General features: G+C 38.6%; 1 protein-coding gene across 1 annotated transcript in view; it reads right to left on the reverse strand.

The window, feature by feature from the left end:
- The window catches only part of dlg3 (discs, large homolog 3 (Drosophila)), a 101,681-nt gene that overhangs the window by 73,027 nt on the left and 3,438 nt on the right, over positions 1 to 25,216 (reverse strand). The window contains exon 3 of the mRNA XM_039619638.1: positions 1,029 to 1,114. Within this exon, the coding sequence (XP_039475572.1) occupies positions 1,029 to 1,114 (86 nt within the window). The remainder of the gene's footprint in view (positions 1 to 1,028; positions 1,115 to 25,216) is intronic.

The raw sequence follows: 25,216 nt of genomic DNA on the forward strand, positions 1-25,216 counted from the left end.
AACTCCTAATACTCTATCAATAAACTGCTGCACACTCACAAGGCTCTAAATACTGTGAAATACAGTCTTGGTTTTACTGAGTATGTTAATTAGCTGGATTAAACGACAACAGTGTCTTTGAAGAGTATTTCAGGCCAGTATAATTGTATTAGTCTGACATTTCAGTTCAAGAATCTGGTTTCTTTGCTTAGAAGAATGAAAGCTTGCCATTGTGCCTCAAATTAGATTTTTTTAAATTACATTTAAAAATTTGGTGCTGAAATTAAAATCATGTTTTCTCTGCCGGTCCAGCCTGCGTGGGGACTGAAACTGCAAACAAATGTCTAGGCACACTCATGTCATCATTATTATACAGACACTATAGCATATCTCTCTTGGCTACAAAAAAAAGAACAAAGACCATTCAGCTAATGAGTTATTGAAGTCAGCCAAAGATCAATTTCATTAACATTTTGGCATAGCTCAAGGAAAGTTGCAAAGCAACATTAAAGCACACAAGTGATATCGAGTGAGCGGTTCCAACCCATCTAAAGGCCATTAGGGGATAAGTGACAAAAAAGTGTCTGTATATAACCAGAATGTGTGGATTTTTTTTTACATCACTTGCCTCCACGATGCTGTACATTTAAAAAACATTTAGGCCTACATAAAATCTCCCTTCATTCTGCGTCCCACACTAAAAATATTCTAAATAACCATGCGACTATAAACACTTGTTATAATGACAGGACTGGCTGACTCCCACTGATGAGCAAATGGTAATCAGCGCTCTTTTGACTCTATCTAATTTCCTCTTCTCCCTCTACCCATGGGTGCCCCCGTCCAACTTTTTCTCTGTCTGACACTCACTCACCAGGTTGAAGTCATAGCTACTGTGACTCACGGTGACATGTTATCCGTGTAGGAGTGCGAGGGACACAGGTAATGACATCTAGCGTTGCCTACCGAGTAACAGCAAAGCGCACAACAGCACGTGTGAACATTAAGCTCATTTTCTTGAAATCTATAATGTAAAGCAGGAAATTTACCTCCCACACATCTCGCCTGTTGTCTTCTTTCACAACAGTTTGTTCTGTGTTCAGCTGCAAGGTCACCTCGTAACACTCTTGAATATCTGTGAGGAAAAGAAAACTATAATAAGCATTTTTTTCCCTTTACTTGGACCACAACAAACATTACAGCAAAAGACTTTCTTTTTTTTACTTTGTCATCTCTACATCTTTGTAAGTTCTCAGTCGTCTAACTGCTTTGGATGCGTTAAAGAATCCGCCGATCAATCACCGGCACTTGGGGAGATGTCTGTTTTTTGTCCTCGGGGGTACAGTGGGTAAAAATGTGGGGGTGGGAGTCGTCTGTTTACATGGAAGCTATGTCTCCATATTTGCAAGTGTTCGTCTTATCTTCTTGCTGAACTACATGACTCAGGTACTGACTAAGTACATCATCAAGTCTGTGTCTAACATTATAATTTATCATACTACCTGACAAGAGTGTATCACAAAAAAAGAAAGAAAAACATCCTGCACGTTGTTATTTGTCACTGTCACAGATCACTTACACGACACGTGATTTTAAGATCTTGTTGCTTTGAAACTCGGTTTTATACCAAGACTTCTACACATGTTAAGGAATCAATACATGTAGTTCACTCTAGCTGACTGATGGGAGAATTTATAAACTCTTGCATTAGTAAATTTATAGTCACTGACTACTTCAACACATGAGCATTAGAAAGGGGAAAAAAAACAAGTTGATATCACAGCAAAGCATGTAACGGACACCCTGGCCCACCTTGTGGATGTCATGCTTTGCTTCTCCTAAGTGTGAAATAGACACGCATGCAGACGTTGCAGTACCAGGATGCTTTACTGTGACGCTGGGTTGGAAAAAAATAGGTGATTTAACTGAATTTGAATCTGTTATGGTTGCTGGACTGTGAATGAGTGTTTTATAAACTGATGATCTACTGGGATTTCCCACACAACCATCTCTAGGGTGGTCATCTTTACTGAGTATGGTCTGAAAAAGAGAAAATATCCAGTGAGCAGCAGTTCTCTGCCAAAGGTCAGAGGAGAATGGTCAGAGCTGACGAGACGCAAAAGTAATTCAAGAAACTCCTGGTTACAACCAAGACAAAGCTAATATAGTTATTATTCGAGGATAGTGTAACCATGGTAACCATCTTTGATTAGCATGTACTAACATGAGAGCTAAACATAAAGAACAGAAGACTTTTAGGAAACAGGGATCCTCAAAAACTACATGCATGTGCAGGGCTAATCAAGCATTTGTCATTAATTGTTAGGTAACATGAAATTCAACCAAAAGTGAGTAAGTCTCAGCGCACTCTTTAACTCCTCCCCCCTTCTTCTGAAGTCTTCTCATCACTTCTTGGCCCATGTCCCACGGTCAGCCGTTGAGTGGCAGCCGTTTGACAAGAATGCGCTGAGACAATTTTGCTGATGCCAAGTGAAGGCCTGGTTACTGCAGTGTTGACATAAAGAGGTTGCAGAAGAGTTCATCAACTTCGCACAGTTCACTGTCAGGACAAAAATGGGCTGCAAAACACTTTTGAGGTGAAACTTTTTAAACATGTCTTTCAAGAATGTGCACCTCTTATTGAAACGGGGACTCAAAGAAAGTCTATCTGCATGTGTGAGACGGAGAGATAAGAGTCAGTATGTCCCAACAAGACGCTGTAAGAACAAAAGTGTAAGAATGGAGCATGTGACTCATCACTGTGTCTGAATGTGGAGGAGTGAAGCCATGTGTGGGCAGAGCAGTTTGATGACCAGCTGACTAAAGAGCAGCCTCACTTACACAAACGGTTATGTACATGCAGACACGCAAACATGCTGTGGGCCTACCTGCAATAACCTAATTCCATATAGATGCAAATATCCACAGTCGCACAAATGAGCCTCCTTACTTTACCTCATTATTTTCCACACATATTGTACTACGCCACAGATAGAACTGTCACTGTGGTTATTATCTCTGCGTGTTATATAAGCATCCCAACCGTGAATGGATACAGTGCATGCAACATAACTAAAACGTCCTCAGCTTAATTCCAGCTGAGAAACCGACTGCATTTTACACCCCGCCTCTGACTGCTTGTTTTCCAGTCTTCCAGGTCACTGTCCAATAAAAGAAAAAAACGCCTAAAGACAATCATTTGAAAAAAAAGGTATCCTCATATCCCCGCACAGAGTAGTTGCTGGAATGGAAGTGATGAAAATTTATTGTCACTGATGGTCGAGAAAATGTTTTATTTAAAACTGACTTCTCTCTACCTGAAATGCCTAAATCCAATACTAGATCAACTCTTACAGTAAAAAATTTTGCTATGCATCTGTGTCTGCTGGTCTGGGTGTTTTAGAAACTGCTGATCTACGAAGATTTTCGTGCACAACTATCTCTAGGGTTTACACAGAACAGTCCGAAACGGGGAAAATATCCAGCGAGCTGCAGTTCTCTGGGTGAAAATGCCTTGTTGATGTCAGAGGTCAAACGAGAATTGTCAGACTCCTTGGAGCCGCTAGAAAGACAACAGTAACTCAAACAACAACTTGTTACAAACAAGGTATGCAGAACTGCACCTCTGAACGCACAACATGTTGAACCTTGAAGTAGATACAACAGCAGAGGATCACAGCTGGGGCACTCCTGTCAGCTACAAAGAAACAGAAAAGAATATTGGAAAATGTTGCTAGGTGAGAATTTGCCATAAACAACATGTCTTGTATCAGTGCTATCCTCCTAACCATCCTAACCTGAACATAACAAAGCACAAATGGTTTCCACAGTTACCAGGTCTCGATCCACTGGGATGTGGTGAAACAGGAGACTGACATCATGTATGTACGGTCAATATGGGCCAAAAGCTCTGATAGATGTTCCCCAACCTTGTTGAATCTTGTGAGTTCTGAAGGTAAAAGGGAGTCACACCTGGTACTATCAAGGTATACCTAATAAAGCATCTGGTTAGTGCATAATTGGATGTTACATGAGCTACTGCTGTACTCAAAAAATATTCATGCCCAAAATGCTAACTTTAGGTAATTTGATTACATGTAAATTTTCTGTGTAACTTTATTGGTGTAATGTAAAACATTAAATTCAATGGAATCTGGTCTGATCTGAATATGTTCCTTAATGAATATTTATGTGACTAAATACAGCTATACATTTCTGTTGCGTTTTATTCAAAATGGATGCTTCGTTTTTATGAAGGTAAAGAATCATTTGTTGACTTTATATATACACCACTTTCTAACTTTTAGCTGTATAAAGGTAATCTAAAGATGGAATTTAGGAAGTGAAGCTAAAGTAAAGCTTAAATTCAAACTGAAGACTACTACCTGACCTTTGACCTAACCTCACAGAGACATTGGACGCCACAGGCTGCCCTGCACAAGCTAGGATAGACTATTACTGTGAGCTGTAAAAAGCATGGTTGATTGTGCACTTGTATATTATTCTCACACAATCTTTAAAAAAAGAACACAATCATTTTATTTTGAAGACATCTCACGACATAAAATAACCAAACATTTAAGCAGCAGGTCGTGTACAGATCTACTGACACAAAAACCCAAACAAACATAAATTACTTAATGCAAAAGTCTAAATTTTATAGGGTTATCACTGCACTTCCTGAGCAGCACTCAGCTTTCTAACATATTCGCCCATCTTTCTTTCCAGTACTCTCTCATACATCCATCTCTGAGTGAAGTTATCACACATTCATGTTTTTTTCTTCCCTTGAAGATACAGCCACAGTACCTTTAACTAATAGACAGACTGTGTGCCAAACTGCACAGAAACAGCTTAAGTGTTAATTAATTAAAAAAAAAAAAAAGTGTAACTCCCCTTGTGTTCTTGCTCCAGTTCTACAGAGCTAGATAGATGCTGAAGTATTGAGACCACAGCTTTACTGACATCTGCACACAGGATTTTAGGAGTTGCAGGTATAGGACCATGAGGTTACACAGGAATTAGGGCTGGGCTATATCATACCGTTCACGGTAATACCGGTGTAATTTTGGGCAACGATAGGAAAATGAAATATCGCGATAGAATATGGGTAAAACGCGCATGCGCAGTGCCTATGTTTACATACTCACATGGCAGCGACGCAGAATGAGAAGAGCGAAAGTGGATTGTTAAATGAAATGGATGAAGCAGAATTGGTTTGTAAAAATGCTGCAACTTCAGTGGTGTGGAACTGGTTTAGCTTTCGTCCATCAGATAGACAAAAAAGCACTATTTTTGGTAGAGCATGCTAGCGGGCCATCGTTATTACCGTGTTGTTTGGAAAATACGGCACACTTAAAATCAATCCTTTGATTTTTCTGAAAATCGACAGTGTCCCTTATAATCCCGTGCGCCTTATGTATGAATTCTGGTTGTGTTTACTGACCTCGAAACGATTTTATGTGGTACACGGCGCACGAAAATCTGTCAAATGTTTTAGTACAACTTTGCTAAGCTACGGACCCGCACCGCTTGATGGATTGTCGGAGCATTACGGCTATCGTAGGCAGGCACCTCGCTGAGTGATACGTATTGTGCTTCAACATAATATTACCGTATTGTGTGTGTATAACCTCTTTTTAAGTTTTGTGGATATTATACATGGTTATGCTGAGGATATGTCGGCCAATTTCCACTGGAAATGCCTTTTGGTTAAACTGTCAGCAAGGAATTTGCACTGTTACATTTTTATATAACTTTGATGCACATAAAAAACAGCTGCTTGTTTAAGTGAAAATACATTGATGGGGTTTTTTGCACTAATAAAGTTGTGGAGTTGTAAAGTATTTCATCTAGTGTCAATTATATCGTCAGTTATATCGTTATCGCAAATTTTCAAATGTATATCGTGATAAATATTTTTGGTCATATCGCCCTGCTCTAACAGGAATATCAGGCTGCTTATTTACAAATATCAAAGAGTTTGAAGTTATTATGTATTAATACTTTTGGATTTCAACATTGAAATGTATACAAATGCTAAATGGAGTCAGTTACTTTTTAAATAAAGTCAAATCCAGCCCACTTTACCAGCTCTGAAGAGTAAACCTAATGCAAAGCCATCACTATACATCTTACTGAGGTGCTTATATTACAGGAAGTCCCTGTGCTAGGGTGGAAGAAAATCCCAGAGAATGAACCGCCAGTATTGCTTAATATTTTTCCTGACTACTACTGATCCTGTCAATGACACAGATCCAGCAAAGATGCATGGTTTAAAGCAATCATCAGGTTCATCTAGCTCAACAAAGGCTCTCAGAAGAATTCCCTTTTTTTTAGCAACAGCTTTTACTTGCCTTGTTTGCTGAGGTTGCTGCTTTTACGATTGAGAGACAGACGGACAGCAATGGCATGCCCTGCTTTATGACACTAGTAACATTGTTTCTCTGGCTTTGGACTTGGTGGACCACCTTTAGCTTATTGGGGCTAAAATTCAGCATTTTTCTATGTATGCTCACAGTTGGATTTTTCACATTTACTCACACAAATGCTCTTGTAGGTCAAAGCAAATTTCTGCAGCAGAACTTTAGCCTGCTGTAGGGTGGTTACATTTTATTCATTCAAATGTAACACAGTCTGCTCTGAGACACAGCTCTTGAACTGTTCTAACAACATCAGCTCACTTAGTGTTTGAAAGCCTGTAACTTTCAAACTTCAAAGCAAACTTAAAAAATGTTTGAAAAGAGGTTCTCTTCATGATACAAGAGAGCAGCCTCAGGTACCAACTCTGGTACCTTTAAATTGTCATATATGATGCTATGTTCAGTTGAAGGAGCTGCACAAGCCTCTTGTGTCTTATCAACCAGCTTGTAGTGAAACAGAAGAGACCAAAGATACGTTGGCTATTGCAAAGCAACAGCAATGCAAGCACAAAAATGAAAGAAGGTCTCTGCTTCAGTTTCCTGAAACCGAAGGAAAAGACCAATAGTCTTGCTCACAATGAAGCTGAGAGATGAGGAACAACAGAAGGACCAGTGGTACCTTCTTGACTTTGTTAAGGAGGCACAGAAGATGGCTCAGTGTCACTCTTTTGACACTAACTCAAGCTGGACGATCCTAATTTTCTAAAACTCAACTTCCCTCTTTAACTCAATTTCCCTCTGGGATTAATAAAGTTTCTCTGATTCTGATTCTAATAGCAGCCTTCAAGCTTAGGGCAGTTTAATTTGAACTCAAGCTCATCTTTACGTGCATTGTCTTTTGCCTCAATTTTAAGATGGGGTAGGTGCATTAAAGCATAAATAAACATCAGACAAAGGTGAACAATCAAGAGAAAATGAGGCCCGAGGCCTCTGCTGAGACCCCGAGGTGAGCAGCAGCTTCACCAGCCTCCTCCCCCACCCTTTCTAAGGACCCTTTTGTCCACCAAACCATTAAGAACAGCAGACTTCAACTCTTTTTCTGTAGTGCGTTCTTTCTAATGGTCGACAAGGGACAACTGGTTGCAGAAATCAGCTTGACTGGGTACATTCTAAGAGAAAATAACTATGCTGCTGCCTTGATTGAAAACCTCAGTGAGTCCTTTTATAGTTTTGACATAGTTTATGATTGTGGTAGATGGTTAAGGCCAAAACACTCAACTTGAGGCTTCAAAATGTAACAGCACAAAGCAACGAATGTCCACCTGTCTAGGTATTTAAGAAAAGTACCGGTAAGTTCAGCCTTGATTAAATCTTGAGAAATATTAGTTTAGTTAAGTTTTGCAGGCCATGCTCTTCAGCTGCATCTTGGACACCTGGCTTGTTTTCACACAGCTAACACTTCTAATTACATCACTCATCTATTTTTGGCGGAGTTAACAAGCGAGAGAAAGGTGCTCAATCACATCTTGAAGTGTTCTGAGATCAGGATTCACAGGCACACTTCCTACAGGGACTTTCTCTTTTTTTTCACTTCAGTGACCTTCCAAATAAAATAAAAAAAATCTTTGAACTGTTCCAACCCTCACAGACCACATAAATTCCTGGCCGTAAAACAAAACACACAATCCAGGCCAGAAGCTTCTTTCACAGGACCAATTCTTGGGTCTATTTTGGGGCGTCTGGTCGAAAGCTTTTTTTGTCACAGTTTAAGGGGGTTTTCCCGCATTTCCCCCCACCACCCACGGTCCTCCAAAAATCTGCATGCATGACCGGTGCATTACAGCCCTCTTCTTTTTGTCATGTACCTATTTAATTAGACTGACATCATCTCTGTACTTCCTGCCTGGTTGAATCACAAATAAAAAAAGACAGTGCCCCTGGTTCTTTACATGATGATGAGCAACCCACTGCTCACCAGAGCAACACATTGACAGAAAACTAGGTCACAGTTTTAAGGCAGGGCAAACAATTCCCTCCCTTGTCGCAGTTTAAATGAAATATTCCCCAGGAATTTAGGCTCCTCTGTAATTGAAAGTGTGTCGGCCTGTATGTTTGCCCCAACTCGCAGCGAGCAGCACCCCGTGCTCCCCACTGTATGTTTGTACGTTGGAACAAAAGGGTAGATGCGCAGTTAAGGCAACCTTTGTTCGTGACTGTGCAGCCATGCTGACATCCAAATGGATGAACGCTGAACCTTCCCACGTGACGTGCAACACCTCTTTACTTCCCGCAGAGTATCAAAGTTAAAGAAACCGTAAAGACAGAATACTTTACTATGCATCAATGCCTTTAGAGTCCGAATATGGCAGATTTTCAGACTCAAGTCTTTCATCTCTTCTGAACAACATAGTCCCTGCTCCAGAAAATTTCATCCCACCATTAGACTAAATGGCCCATATGAACCAGTTCACATGGCCCTGAGCATGTGAAGGCAAACACAACAGGAGCGGATAAGAGGATGAGTAATGTTTATACTGCACTGTATTCCTATTAGTGCTATGAATCGGCTGCTCTTCCTCTCCGCCTGCACTGATGAGAACCACATGTTGAATGAGGGGCCAATCTTCTTCAACCATTCACCTGAGACACAGCGACCAGAGGGCTCTTCTTCTTCTTCTACCCTCATACATTGTGCAGATGGTCCAGAGAGCCAGGACGGCCTGGAAGAGGCTCGCATGGGAGCCTAGAGCAATTTATTTTCCTGTCGGCCTCAGGCTCGGCCCTGATTGAACATTCTTTGCGAGGAATGTTTGGAATCCTGAAAGCTAATCCTCTCCGAGTCTCCCTCACTTCAATAAATAATAAAATACATTAGATCTGATTTCAGGTTGATTACATTAAAACAGTGCATGGCCAAATGTCCACTAATACCTGGAGAAATGGTCAGTAACCGAATGGGGTTTTTTGGTGACTTTCTCTCTCAACTTTAGGGTGATTTTTTAACAAGTTCAATAGCTTTGGTTAGCATTCTAACAAAATAGTGACATCTATCCAGGACAAAGTAACACATTACTGTAATCACATTACCGTTTATGGTAGCGTAGTAATGGTAGCAGCACAATTGTAAGTGCAAACTGCATTCAGGACAGAAGTAGCTGCATTATGTCTGTGTAGGTTGGGGTCGTTCAGTTCATAATAATCTAAAGAGCTTGGAAAGAAAGTGACTGGATTTCTTTAAGTTTCGTGAAGATGCTTCTTCAGTTCCAAAAACCAAATGGTGGAGAGTCCCAGGTATTTATAAACCCTACTGGGGGTTGTCTCTTAAGAGGGTCATTGAACTACCATTGATCATGAGCCAAGTTGCAGGAAAAGAACCAAAAAAGCTGATGTTGCGAACACAACATTAGCTCTTTGCAAACATCTGCACGGAGAGCATGCTAATACAAAGGTAGAGAAGAACCCTGAATGATACTAAACCTCCACCCAGCAGCTAGAGGCTGATCTTCAGCAGGGAACAAAAAGAGTAAAGAGCACTCTTTACTCTTTGGTCACTTGCAACATTGTAGCCTTGATGCAAACCAGTGGTGTCATTAATATAAAGGCACTAAACTGTGCAGTCAACAGTTATTTCATTGTGATAAAAAACAACCCAACTGCATATTTAAGCCTGCACCAAAGTGCAAGAAACTTTTGATCCCTAAACTCAGTGAGTATGGATAAAAAAATCTTTTGAGACTCAAGAGAACATCAGTATCTACAGACAATTTCAGAGGTTATCGTCATAGCATTTCATACATATATGCAACATTAAATAAGATTATGATTAATTTATGATGTATGCATTTAGTCAGTTACAATTCATACATTTTCTTAAGTTGGACTAACAGCCCAACACATTACAGCACAAGAACATTTGACTCTAAAGCATGATAGACTTCTTGCAATCAGTGCATCAGATTAAAAGCAAGTATTTCAATTGCTTTTCTTCATCTGTTACACGTTGTGATTGACATGCTGCTGCTGCTGATTCGTGCTCCTATGAGCTTGTCGATTCCTTTTATGAACGTGGACACCCCCCCGATTTTCTGTCAGTTGCACATCGCAAAACAATGATGACAAACTCTTTTACACATGAATCACAAGCAAGTCGTCTTTTTAAAAAAAAATTTGTTTCACAATTTGTTCAGACTGAAGAGATAATAAAACATTTGGCATTAAGGCAGAAACCCTGTGAATGCCCAGCAAACCAAAACACAGCAAGCAGAAACAAGAATTGATAATGGCACCACAATAGCTTCACTCAGGTGTGGGTGTGTTTTTTCATAAGAGTCAAAATCAAGCAGCTGATACTGCATTTGAGATTTTGAATTGCATGCTCTGCTATTTCTATCATAGTTACACATAATATCTTATAAATATCTGGCAAAGGCCAACACATACTGGCAAAGATCAATCAACCACATAACAGCACATAAAGGCAACACCAGTTACATTTAGATCCATGATTTGTTGGAGAAAGACACAGACATTCTAGTTTTACCTTTGTACACCTCAAAGGTGGACTGAATTTGTATTTTAAAGCTTTTCACTATAATTTTAAACAGAAGGTCCAAGGAGATGTCAGTGCAAGTGACACGACGTCTAACCAAGTCAAGAAAACTCTTGATAAGGTGATTGTATCATTATTAATATCTACAATCGCGAGATGCCTTCATGAATGGAAATGCAAAGGGTTTACAACAAGATGCAAACCCAAGAACAAGAAGAGGAAACTAGAAAAATTTGCATTTCCTGCGAAAATGCTGTGTGGATGCCTTAATGCTGAAGCTGTCTGTTCAAAAACTGAAAAAGATGAAAAGTTGCAAAAAGTTGTATGGTGGTGAAAAAAAAATGTTGCCTTGAGCAGGATTTCAACCTGGCCCTCTTAGTCTCAAGGCGGTAACTCATCTCACTGTGCCAAAGTCACTCTCAATTACGCAAACTCATTTTCACAAAGAAGAGGTGGAGAGACTGACAATTTTGCTGAAATGAGCAGAAGCTGCTGAGAATTGTGCTGGTAAGAGGAGAAAAGGCTGAAAATTTTGCAGAAAAGAGGTGAATCAGCAGAATTTCTGCTTAAAAGAGTTTTTCCTGAAAACAGCTGAGATTTGTGCTAATAAGAGGTGAAAAGGCTGAAAATTTTGCAGAAGAGGTGAACAAGCAGAATTTGGGCTGAAAAGAGGTGAAAATTCTGCTGAAAACAGTTCAGTCAGCAGAAGTTCTGCTGAAAAGTGTTCTGCAGAACTCTTTTCAGAATTCTGCTGAAAAGATGTTTTTGCTGAAAATAGCTGAAAAAGCTGGGAAACTGAAAATTTTGCTGAAAAGGGGTGAAAAAGCTGAAATTGAGTTAAAAAGTTTCTCTGCGTAAAACAGGTTTCTGCTTAAAACAGCTAATAAGTTGAGATTTGTGCTGAAAACAGGTGTTCAAATCCCATGACCAGGATTTAAACCTGGCCCTTCTGGTCTCAAGGAAGCTACTCATCTCACTGAACTAAACTTGTTCCGACAAACACAAGAGATGGAGAAACTGACAATTTTGCTAAATGAGCAGAAGCTGCTGAGTTTTGTGCTGAGAAGATGTGAAAAGCTGAAAATTTGCAGAAAAGAGGTGAATCAGCAGAATTTCTGCAGAAAAGATGGAAAGAAGAAGAACATTGCACTGAAAAGAGGTAAATCAGCAGAATTTCTGCTGAAAAGAGTTTTTTTTTTTTCTGAAAACAGCCCCAAAAAATGGAATTTGTGCTGAAAAGGGGTGAAAAAAATGAAAATTTTGCTGAAAAGGGGTGAAGAAGGTAAAGTATACCAAATCAAAGTATTTGTGCCAAAACATAGTGTTTCTGCCATATTGTGGTATTTGTGCCACAAAAGTTACTACATTACAACATGAATACGGATTAAAGATGAAAGAAACTGGCAACAAATTCCTCCACTACAAACCAGTCTGATACCACTTCTTTGCAGTGTTCACATTTACTAAGGCACTACCCAAAAGGCGTCACAAGAGGGCACTCCAACACAAGAGATGACCTATGTACACTGATGCACTTAGTAACAGTCAGCCTCCTACTTAGACACTACGTAATACAGCGATATTACAGTGTACAAATTCACATAAATATGATTTGGCAGAAATACTAAACTTTGGCACAAATACTATAATTGAGTACAAGTACTCTAAGATAACAGAAATACTATGATTTAGCAGAAATACAATGTTTTGCAGAAACACTGTAATTTCACTCAAATACTATGAGATAGCAGTAATACTATGATTTGGCAGAAATGCTACGTTTTAGTACAAATACTATGACAAAGCAGAAATACTATGACTTAGAAGTAATACTATCACAAAAGGGATTCCTCAAAATACTGTGAAATTGCAGTAATTCTATGATTTGGCAGAAATACGGTACTTCGTACAAATACAATGCTTTGGTACAAATACTATATTTTGGTTTGAATACTATGATTTGCAACAAATACTATGATTTGGCACGAGTAGTATGATTTAGTACAAATAATACTGAATTGGCAGAAATACTGTGACTTAGTAGTAATACTATAACATAACAGATATACTGTTATGTTGCAGACAGTCTATGTTTTAAACCTGGCCCGCCCTCCTGGGCTCAAGGCGGCTACTCATCTCACTGTGCCAAACTGACTCTCACAAGGAAGGAGATGGAGAGACTGACAATTATGGTGAAATGAGCAGAAGCTGCTGAGAATTTTGCTCATAAGAGGTAAAAGGGCTGAAAATTTTGCAGAAAAGAGGTAAATCAACAGAATTTCTGCAGAAAAGAGGGAAAGAAGCAGAACATTGCGCTGAAAAGAGGTGAATGAGCAGAATTTCTGCTGAAAAGAGGCAGAACAACCTGGTTCTGCTCAAATTCACCAATCAGAGGTACTGCTTCTGTCTGCTTCATCAGGCTGTTTACTTGTATGTATTTCTGCCATGTGGTGTTGACAAGAATCTGAGGTCCATATTAGAAAAGCTGCTAAAATCATAAAAGTTTGCAGAATTGTAATAAATTAGCAATATAAATTACAGGTCTGTGATAGTGTATAAATTTGAAGTGAAAAAAAAAATATTGACCAAGGTGGATTTGAACCCACGACCTTTGGGCCGCAGACCCGTGTCATTACCAATTGCGCCACCTGGAAAGGGGCGGCGGTACCTGAAAACCAGATTGATAACCAGTCAGAAATAGATCGCGGTGAGAGGTGAAAAACGCCGCTTTTTTGAGTTACAAAACGTCGTGTAACTCAAAAACTAGGAGGGCTAGCAGCATAATTCTTGTACTGGGTGAATCAGCGGACATTGGTGTACTTTGACTGCGATTTTCATAGCTCTTTCTACCTCCATCGCGGAGATATGACGAGAGAAGAAACGGCTTCATTTTCGAGTTTGAAAACTGAGACGAGGACATATTTCCACCCCTCAAAGAAACGTAATTTATGGCTCAACAGTAAGATGACAGTAAAACTGCTCACACCATGACTGTCAGTAGTGTCTGAAGATAAATTGGCAGCATGCAGATGAATCTTACAAAGAAGCTCAGAGGAGAGACTGAGCTTGTATTTCCACCCCAAACTGGTAGGGGATGCTCTTTATTAAACACTTGCTTGTGCTACAATGTGCTTCAAGGCTCATTAACAGCATAACAGAACTCACTTATGGTACTGCATTCTTCCTATAAAACAATAACTGTCAGTGACTTTGTACCGTAGTATAAACACAACATTCAAGACAACAGTTAAAAGTAACGTAACCATAAACAATGAAACAAGAACATCTAAACAGCAGCACATGTCCCAAGGCATGATGGGAGAGAACTAGCTGTTCCACCAACACGCCACATTATTTATGATTTATGATTTGGCAGAAACACTGGGACTTGGTATAAATACTATGATTTACATGAAATACTTTGACTTAGCAGAAATTCTGTAATCTAGCAAAAAGCACTTCAGCATAGCAGAAATTCTATGATTGAGCAGAATTACTAGGATTTAGCACAAACACTATGATTTGTCTAAAAAAACCTTTATTTTGCAGTTATATTGTGATTTGGCAGAAATGCTGTGCTTTGGAACAAGTACAAAGATTTGGCAGAAATACTATGAGCAGTAATAATATAACATAGCAGAAATACTGTTATTTTGTGGAAATAGTATGCTTTGGCACAAATACCATGATTTGGCAAAAACACTGATTTAACAGAAATACTATGATTTAGCAGAAGTACTAAGATGTAGTAGAAGTACTTTGATTTAACAGAAATACTATTATGGAGGAGTAATACTTTAACATGGGAGAAATATTGATACAGACACACAAACATACACATACACAGAGCCTAAAGGGAACAGTGGCTGTTAAGAGTCTGGGCTTGGTATATCTAGGTCAGTTAAATTAGCTGCACCTGCTGTAATCAGCCCTTACACACACAGACACAGAGAGAGTATAAGTTTTCTGCAGTGTATTTCTCACATTCACATTCAGGATTCCCCTCGAACCTCCTGGTCTCAAGGCAGCTACTCATCTCACTGAGCCAAACTCATTCTCACAAAGAAGAGGTAGATAGACTGACAATTGGGCTGAAATTATCAGAAGCTGCTGAGAACTGTGCTGATAAGAGGCAAAAGGATGAAAATTTTGCAGAAAAGAGGTGAATCAGCAGAATTTCTGTAGAAAAGAGGCAAAGAAGCAGAACGTTGCGCTGAAAAGAGGTGAATCAGCAGAGTTTCTGCTGAAAAGAGTTTTTTTTCTGAAAACGGCCAAAAAGCTGGAATTTGTGCTGAAAAGTGGTGAAAAAAATGAAAATGTTGCTGACAAGGGTGAAGAAGCTAAAGTATACCAAATCAAAGTGTTTGTGCCAAAACATGGTATTTCTGCCATATTGTGGTACTTGTGCCACAAAAGTTACTACATTACAACATGAATACGGATTAAAGATGAAAGAAACTGGCAACAAATTCCTCCACTACAAACCAGTCTGATACCGCTTCTTTGCAGTGTTCACGCTTACTAAGGCACTACCCAAAAGGCGCCACAAGAGGGCACTCCAACACAACAGATGACCTATGTACACTGATGCACCTAGTAACAGTCAGCCTCCTACTTAGCCACTACGTAATACAGCGATATTACAGTGTACAAATTCACATAAATTTGCAGGGGAACAAACAAAGCAGGAACAAGCCCAAAACAATCAAATAACTGTGCTGCCATAGCTATCGCTAACTAGCACATACGCTAAAGGTAAGTAAAACCAATACACACAAGTAGCAGTGTAAACATCTTAAGCATGGAACATTAACTCACGTTTATGTGACACACACCATCCCCAACAAATACAGGATGGGCTATTTGCTCCCCTTCCCAGCAGCTCTCTCCTCAATCGTTAGCCCAGGAACGAAGGAAGACCATCTAGCTCAGAAGTCCCATGAATTCCCTCACTGCTCAGAGGCTGCTGGGTAATGTAGCTCACAATAACACAGGTTTTTCTACAAGCACAGATACTATAACATAGCAGAAATACTGTGATTTTGTTGAAATACTATGCTTTAGGACAAATACTATGATTTGGCAGAAATACTATGTTTTAGGACATATACTATGATTTGGCTCAAATACTATGAGCAGTAATAATATAACATAGCAGAAATACTATTATTTGGGTGAATGCTATTGTTTGGCACAAACACTATGATTTAGCACTGTACAGAATGGTGTACGTCAGTTTAATGCTGGGTGGTGCTGCAATAGTAGCTATCCTCGGTCAGAAGGAGAGGCTGGCATCCAGGGATTAGATTACCACAGGTGGAGTTTATTGGCAGTCAGATGGATGTTACAGGGAGATATGGCATACAGTAGGAGGATGTGGAGGGTGATATGGTGTGGTTTCTATGATTAAGAACAGGGTATACATTACAACATGAATACGGATTAAAGATTAAAGAAACTGGCAACAAATTCCTCCACTACAAACCAGTCTGATACCACTTCTTGCAGTGTTCACATTTACTAAGGCACTACCCAAAAGGCGTCACAAGAGGGCACTCCAACACAAGAGATGACCTATGTACACTGATGCACTTAGTAACAGTCAGCCTCCTACTTAGCCACTACATAATACAGCAATATTACAGTGTCCAAATTCACATAAATATGATTTGGCAGAAATGCTAAACTTTGGCACAAATACTATAATTGAGTACAAGTACTCTAAGATAACAGAAATACTATGATTTAGCAGAAATACAATGTTTTTGCAGAAACACTGTAATTTCACTCAAATACTATGAGATAGCAGTAATACTATGATTTGGCAGAAATACCACGTTTTAGTACAAATACTATGACAAAGCAGAAATACTATGACTTAGAAGTAATACTATAACAAAAGGGATTCCTCAAAATACTATGAAATTGCAGTAATTCTATGATTTGGCAGAAATACTGTACTTGATTACAAATACAATGCTTTGGTACAAATACTATATTTTGATTTCAATACTATGATTTGGCACGAGTAGTATGATTTAGTACAAATACTACGAATTGGCAGAAATACTGTGACTTAGTAGTAATACTATAACATAACAGATATACTATGATTTTGCAGACAGTCTATGTTTTGCACAACTAGCACAATATGGCAGAAATACTATGATTTGGCACAAGTACTATGATTTAGTACAAATACTCTTATTGGCACAAATACTATGTTTCAGTACAAATACTACGATTTGGCAATAATACTGGGTTTAGCACAACTACTGAGATTTGGGTGAAATACTATGATTTAGAAGAAATACTATGACTTCGTTACAAATACAATGTTTTGGTTCAAATAATATGATTTGCAAAAAATACTATGATTTGGTACAAGTACCATGATTTAGTACAAATACTACAATTTCGCTCAAATACTATGAAATTGCAGTGATACTATGATTTTGAAGGAATACTATGATTTGGTAGAAATACTATGCCTTAGTAGTAATACTATAACATAGCAGATATAATGTGATTTTGCAGGCATAGTATGTTTTGCACAAATACTACGATTTCGCTCAAATACTATGGAATTGCAGTAATACTATGATTTGGAATGCTATGATTTGGTAGGAATACTATGCCTTAGTAGTAATACTATAACATAACAGATATACTATGATTTTGCAGAAATTCTATGTTTTTGCACAAATACTACAACAACTACTACTACAAATACTACAAGAAATACTATGTTTGGGCAGTAATACTATTATTTGCTATAAATACTATTATTTGGCACATATACCATAATCAGCAGATATACTATAACATAACAGAAATTCTATGACTTAGTAGTAACACTAATATAACAGAAATTTTAACTGGCCACAAATAACATGATTTGGCACAAATACCATGATTTGGCAAAAGATACCATGATTTGGCACAAATACGATCATATTGCAGAAATACTATGATTGGGTACAAATACTATGATTTGGCACAAGTACTATGAATAAGTACAAATACTATGATTTGGCAGAAATACTATGATTTAGCAGAAATACTATGTTTTAACATAAATAATATCTTTTCACAGAAATTTCTGCTAAAGGTACTATTTCTGCTTTTTAGCAGAAATACTGTAATTTTGCATAAATACTATGATTTGGGATAAATACTATGATTTGGCAGATATACTATGTTCAGCACATAAACTATAACATAACAGACATTCCTCCACTTAGTAGTAATCTCATAACATAAAATAAATATTATGGTTCTGCCCCAAAACCATGATTTGGGACAAATACCATGATTTTTCAAAAATACTATGATTTAGCAGAAATACTATGATTGAGCAGAAGTACTAAGATGTAGTAGAAGTACTTTGATTTAGCACAAATACTATTATGGAGGAGTAATACTTTAACATGGGAGAAATATTGATATACACACACACATACACATAGAGCAAAGTGTACAGGGGCTGTTAAGAGTCTGTGCTTGGTATATCTAGGTCAGCTAAATTGGCTGCACCTGCTGTAATCAGCACTTACACACACAGACACAGAGACAGCTATGAGTTTTCTTCAGTGTATTTCTGACATTCAGGATTCCCCTCGAACAAATGGCCATAATTTCCTAACCGTAGGGGCTAGAATGGTCGTTCTGACACCATTTTGTTCAGAAGAGATGGGGGAATCTGCAGGTCTTCTTAATTCAGAGATAAAATATAAATTATTGAAGATATATGACTTGTAATACACTGTAACTGAGTAGAGGCGAAGCAAAACTGCCTTGACTTGCCCTCAAACAATGTTTTGTAACTCTAAATCTATATGGAGCATCAAAATCATTCTTTCACCGTAAGAAACAGCAGGCTTTGGTGAACAGTCATGGGAATTTTCAGGTCTCTGTGGAAATCCATCAAAAGATATGACGAGTGAAAAAAGTGGCTAATTTCCAGAGTTTTAAATCTGAAGAGATCTGAGCAAGGCATGAATTTCCTACTCTCAAACAAGTGTAATTCATGGCCAAACGGCAATAGGTGATAAAAAACTTTTTGAATTGTCAGCATCAGGAGTGTCTGAAGATATATTGGCACAAGCCTCATGTCTCAACTTTGTTTCGTTAAGGAGATATGACGGTTTAAAATTGCCTCTCATTAGAGAAATACAGCGGTGATTTTGAACAAACTCTCCATTGACTTTCTATGGACAATTTTCAGACTTTGTGTTACTCTGAGGAGATTTGCAAAAAATCTATAACTCCCACAACAATGATAGTGACATTTTTTGAAAGCCAGCAAAAATACCTACGTTTTGATGTATAATTTGTGGGGGTTGAGTGGAAATTGGGCGAGTAGCAAGAAGTTGTTGGAACATGAAGAAAAATTCAGAATGGATGAGTGTCCACTCTGAGTTAATTGCATAGCAACCATAACAACGCATGTATTTTCTGAAAAATCACAATTTTGCAACTGAAAACTTAAAGAGGTATAAGATTAAAACGGTAGAAGATCTGAAAAAGCTGAATCAGACAGGAATAGCCCAATAATCTGAGAACATTTTAAAGTTTGAATGGAGTTTCTAGGTGAAAGTATGACAAAGTAGTTAAGTTTCAAAAACAAGCAAGTTTTAGCAGAATTGTGGAAGTTTTCCATTCATTTCAATGGGACAAATTAAAGGAAAAAAGTGTAATATTTTAAAAAGTATAAGAGTAATAAACACCAAAAGTCATTGCCGGAAAGAGCAGAAAGAGCAGAACAGTATAGAGTTTGAACTGAGAAAATCGGCTGAAAACTGAGGAAGTAGTTAAGTGCCAAAAAGTGTACGGAAGCAACTAGAAGAATAACTAATAAAAATTTGCATTTCCTTTGGCGCAAAATGCAGTGTGGATGCTATAAAGCTGAAGCTGTCAGCTGAAACTAGCTGAAAAAAAGCTGAAAAGTTGCAGAAGTTGTAAAACCTTTGCAAAAATTGTAATAACTTTGCAGAAGCATAAGAACTTAGCAAAATGTAATTACTTAGCAGAACTGCAATAACGTAAAGAAAACATAATACTTGGCAGAAATACAATAACATAGCAGAACTTAGCAGCAGAAATTAGAATAAATATTGTAACTTAGCAGAAACAAGATAACTTTTCAGAAATACAGGATTTTAGCAAACATGGTACAAGATTACATAGATACTTTATTTAAACAAAAATACCTAAACATTGCACAAATACTGTGATTTAGGACAAATACTACAACATAGCAGAAATGCTGTAATTCAGCAAATATATTATGCTATGGCACAAATAGAAAGAATATGCTCAAATACTATGATTTTGCTCAAATAATATGATTAAGCAATAATACTAAGATTTAGCAGAAATACTGTATTTAGCACAAACACCGAAAAGTAGCAGAAATACTGTAAATTAGCATAATAGTAATAACTTGCACAATTACAAATATGGACATGGTAAATGGCCTGTATTTATATAAGCGCTTTTATGGTCCCTAAGGACCCCAAAGCTCTTTACATATCCAGTCATTCACCCATTCACACACTGGTGATGGCAAGCTACGTTGTAGCCACAGCCACCCTGGGGCGCACTGACAGAGGCGAGGCTGCTGGACACTGGCGCCACCGGGCCCTCTGACCACCACCAGTAGACAACGAGTGAAGTGTCTTGCCCAAAGACACAACGACCGAGACTGTCCGAGCCGGACCTCGAACCGGTAACCTTCCGATTACAAGGCGAACTCCCAACTTTTGAGCCACGATCGCTCCCCATATATGGAAACAAACATGCACAGAGACACACACAGGATCCAATTCAATCAACCAGTGTAAATATATTGATTTTAAATCACACAATAAGATACACCAATAAAAGGGCTCTCTCTCTCTCTCTCTCATGTCATACACACACACACACACACACACACACACACACACACACACACACACACACACAGCAGCAGCAGCAGCAGCAGCAAGTGAACAAACAGGGCTGTACATACAGTGTTTCCTGTATGTTTCTAGGTGGGTCAAAAAGCCTGGAGCTGCTTAATTTGAATCCACCAATCAGAAAGGCTATGTACTTTTTCCCGCCAAAACAGGTGCACCTGTTTTTACACACGCAACACAGAGACAGGATTTGTGCAGTCTATTTTTCATAGTGAGGACTCCTCTCAAACAAATGGCTATAATTTCCTTACCAGCTGCCCCACTGGGAAAGACAGTGAGCTCTTGGGAAACAGGGTGATGAGCAGTCAGAATTGGATCGCGGTGAGAGGCAAGAAGCGCTGTTTTTTTGGAGTTACAAAACGTCGTGTAACTCAAAACTAGGTGGACTAGAAGCATAAGTCTTGTACTGGGTGAATCAGCGGACTTTGGTGTACTTTGACTGCGATTTTCATTACTCTTTGTACATCCGTCGCTGAGATATGACGAGAGAAGAAACGGCAGACCTCAGATATGATTGGCTGGCTGGGAAGCTGGCAGAAATATATAGTAATAGTGTGATTAAGCATAAATACTACATTTAGCAGAAATACTGTATTAAGCACAAATCCTATAAAAAGCAGAAATAGTATATTAAGCACAAATCCTATAAAAAGCAGAAATACTATATTAAGCAATATAAAATCCTATGAAAATGGTATAAAAGCAAAAATACTGTAATATGATTTGGTAGAAAACTATAATTAATCAGAAATACTATATTTGGCAGAAATACTGTAATCAGCACATATACTGTAACATGACAGAAATTCCTCCACTTAGTAGTAATACTATAACATAACACAAATGTTATGATGAGTTGAGCGGTTGGTACTCTGGTGCAGTCAGCACAATCTGGAGCTGAACACTCTTAAAACTGTAGAGATGACAGTGGACTTCAGGAGACATCCCTCAACTCTGCCCCCTCATCATATCAGACAGCCCTGTGTCGACTGTGGAGATCTTGAAGTTGCTGGGTACCACCATCTCCCAGGACCTGAAGTGGAGACCAACATCAACTCCATCCTCAAAAGACCCAGCAGAGGATGTACTTCCTGAGACAACTGGGGAAGTACAGTCTTCCACAGGAGCTGCTGATCCAGTTCTACACTGCAGTCATTGAGTCTGTCCTGTGCTCCTCCATCACAGTCTGGTATGGTGCAGCCACTAAACAGGACAGGTGCAGACTGCAGTGGACTGTACTGGCAGCAGAAAGGATCATCGGCGCCCCTGCCCTCCATCCAGGATCTGTACCTCTCAAGAACCAGGAAACGGGCAGGAAAATCATCACAGACCCCTCACACCCTGGACACAGACTTTTGATCTGCTGCCCTCTGGCAGACGGTACAGAAGCCTGCAGACCAGGACCACCCGACACAGGAACAGTTTCTTTCCCCTCGCCATCTCCCTTCTAAACAGTTGAACTGTCACACTCCTCCCACTGCCAGACTGCAACTGCACCTTATGTACATTCTGTAGTATTCATTCCACCTCATTTCATTTCTGTATTTTATGTATATACGTTTAGATTAGTTATTTATAGTTGGTTTACACAGCTTTGTGTATGTATGGGTATGCATGTGTAATGTATATATAGATACGTGTGTGTGTGGGTGCGTGTGCGTGTGTGTGTGTGTGTGTGTGTGTGTGTGTGTGTGTGTGTGTGTGTGTGTGTGTGTGAGATTTACATTGCTGTGCTCGACAGCCACCATCTACCGGAACCAAATTCCTTGTATTTGTATGCACATATATTTGGCCAATAAACATGATTCTGATGACTTGGCACAAAAACCATGATTTAGCAGAAATACTATGATTGAGCAGAAGTACTAAGATGTAGTAAAAGTACTTTGATTTAAGAGAAATCAATTATGGAGGAGTAATACTTTAAAATGGGAGAAATATTGATACACACACACATTCACAGAGCCTAAAGGGAAGAGTATTTGTTCCATGGAGTGTTAAGAAGAATGTGAGGTCCATATTAGAAAAGCTGGTAAAAGTTTTGAGAATTGTAATAAATGATGAATATGAATTAGTGGTCTGTGATAGTGTATTAATTTGTAGGGCAAAAAACATGTTGTCCAAGGTGGAGTTGAACCCACGACCTTTAGGGTTGCAGACCTGTGTTATTACCAGCTGCCCCACTGGGAAAGACAGTGAGCACTTGGGAAACAGGGTGATGAGCAGTCAGAATTAGATCGCGGTGTGAGGCAAAGAGCGCCGTTTTTTGGAGTTACAAAACGTCGTGTAACTCCAAAACTAGGTGGACTAGAAGCATAATTCTTGTACTGGGTGAATCAGCGGACTTTGACTTTTGACTGCGATTTTCATTACTCTTTGTACATCCGTCGCTGAGATATGACGAGAGAAGAAACTGCAGACCTCAGATATGATTGGCTGGCTGGGAAGCTGGCAGAAATATATAGTAATAGTGTGATTAAGCATAAATACTACATTTAGCAGAAATACTGTATTAAGCACAAATCCTATAAAAAGCAGAAATACTATATTAAGCACAAATCCTATAAAAAGCAGAAATACTATATTAAGCAATATAAAAATCCTATAAAAATGGTATAAAAAGCAAAAATACTGTAATATGATTTGGTAGAAAAACTATAATTAATCAGAAATACTATACTGGGCAGAAATACTATATTTAGCACAAATCTTATAAAAATAGCAGAAATAGTATGATTCAGCACAATAGTAATAACTTAAACAGAAAAATTGGAAAAGCAAAATGGACAGCTGAAAAATGCTGAACATGCTAAGGGTCCTTCAAATGTACATGTTAAATGAAAAAAACTCAGCAAAAAAGTGTAACAGTCACACAATCACAAATATGGAAACATATGGAAACACACATGCACAGAGAAACACACACAGGATCAAATTCAGTCAACCAGTCTAAATATATTGAATTTAAATCATACAATAAGATGCTCCCATAAAAACTCTGTCTCGCCTCTCTCTCTCTCTCTCTGTCACACACACACACACACACACACACACACACACACACACACACACACACACACACACAGGAGAGACAAGCAAGTTTCTAGGTCAGTCAAGCAGCCTGGGAGCTGCTAAATTTGAATCCACCAATCAGAGAGCTGTGTACTTTTTCCCGCCAAAACAGGTGCAGCCGTTTTTACACACTCAGCACAGAGAAAGACAGGATTTCTGCAGTGTATTTCTCATAGTGAGGATTCCTCTCAAACAAATGGCCATAATTTCCTAACCGTAGGGGCTAGAACAGTCATTCTTACAATCGCTTTTGTTCAGAAGAGATGGGGAATCTTAAAGTGTTTACAATTTATCATTAAAATATGAATTATTAAAGATATTTGACTTCTAATGCACCATAACTGAGTAGAGGCAAGCGAAAACTGCCTTGACTTGCCCTCAAACAAAAGCTTTCTAACGCTAAATCTATTTGGAGTATTGATATCATTCTTTCACCGTAAGAGACAGCAGGCTTTGGTGAACAGTCATGGAAATTTTCAGGTCTCTGTGGAAATCCATCAAAAAGATAATGAGAGAAAAAAGTGGTTCATTTCCAGAGTTTGAAATCTGAAGAAATCTGAGCGAAGGACGAATTTCCTACCCTCAAACAAGTCTAACTCATTTCAGAACGGTAATAGGTGAGAAAATAATTTTGAATTGTGAGCGTCAGGAGTGTCTGAAGATATACGGGGACAAGCCTCATGTCCTAACTTCGCTTCGTTAAGGAGAGATATGACGATTCGAATATGCCTCTCATTACAGAAATCAAGCGATGATTTTGAACAAACTCTCCATTGACTTTCTATGGAGAGTTTTCTGACTTTGTGTTGGTCTGAGGAGATTTGCCAAAATTCTATAAATTTCACAACAATGATGGTGACATTTTCTGAAAGCCAGCAAAAATACCTACGTTTTGATGTATAATTTGTGTGGTTGAGTGAAAATTGAGTGAGTAGCAAGAAGTTGTTCGGACATGAAGAGAAAATTGCCAAAGGTACAGTGGCTCACTTAGAACCAACTGCATAGCAACCATAACAACGCATGTATTTTGTGAAAATCACAAAGATGAAACTCAAAACTTAAAGAGGGATAAGATGAAAACGGTAACAGATATGAAAAAGCTGAATCATTAATGAATAGCCCAATAATTTGTGAACATTTTAAAGTTTGAATGGTTGTTCTAGGCGAAAAGTATGAGAATGTAGTTAAGTTTCAAAACAAAGCAAGTTTTAGCAGAATTGTGGAAGTTTCCCATTCATTTCAATGGGACAAATTAAAGGAAAAAAAGCTTAATATTTTAAAAGTATAACAGC

The sequence above is a fragment of the Oreochromis aureus genome, linkage group 2 (genome assembly GCF_013358895.1).
Source record: "Oreochromis aureus strain Israel breed Guangdong linkage group 2, ZZ_aureus, whole genome shotgun sequence".
NCBI classification, from domain to species: Eukaryota; Metazoa; Chordata; class Actinopteri; order Cichliformes; family Cichlidae; genus Oreochromis; species Oreochromis aureus.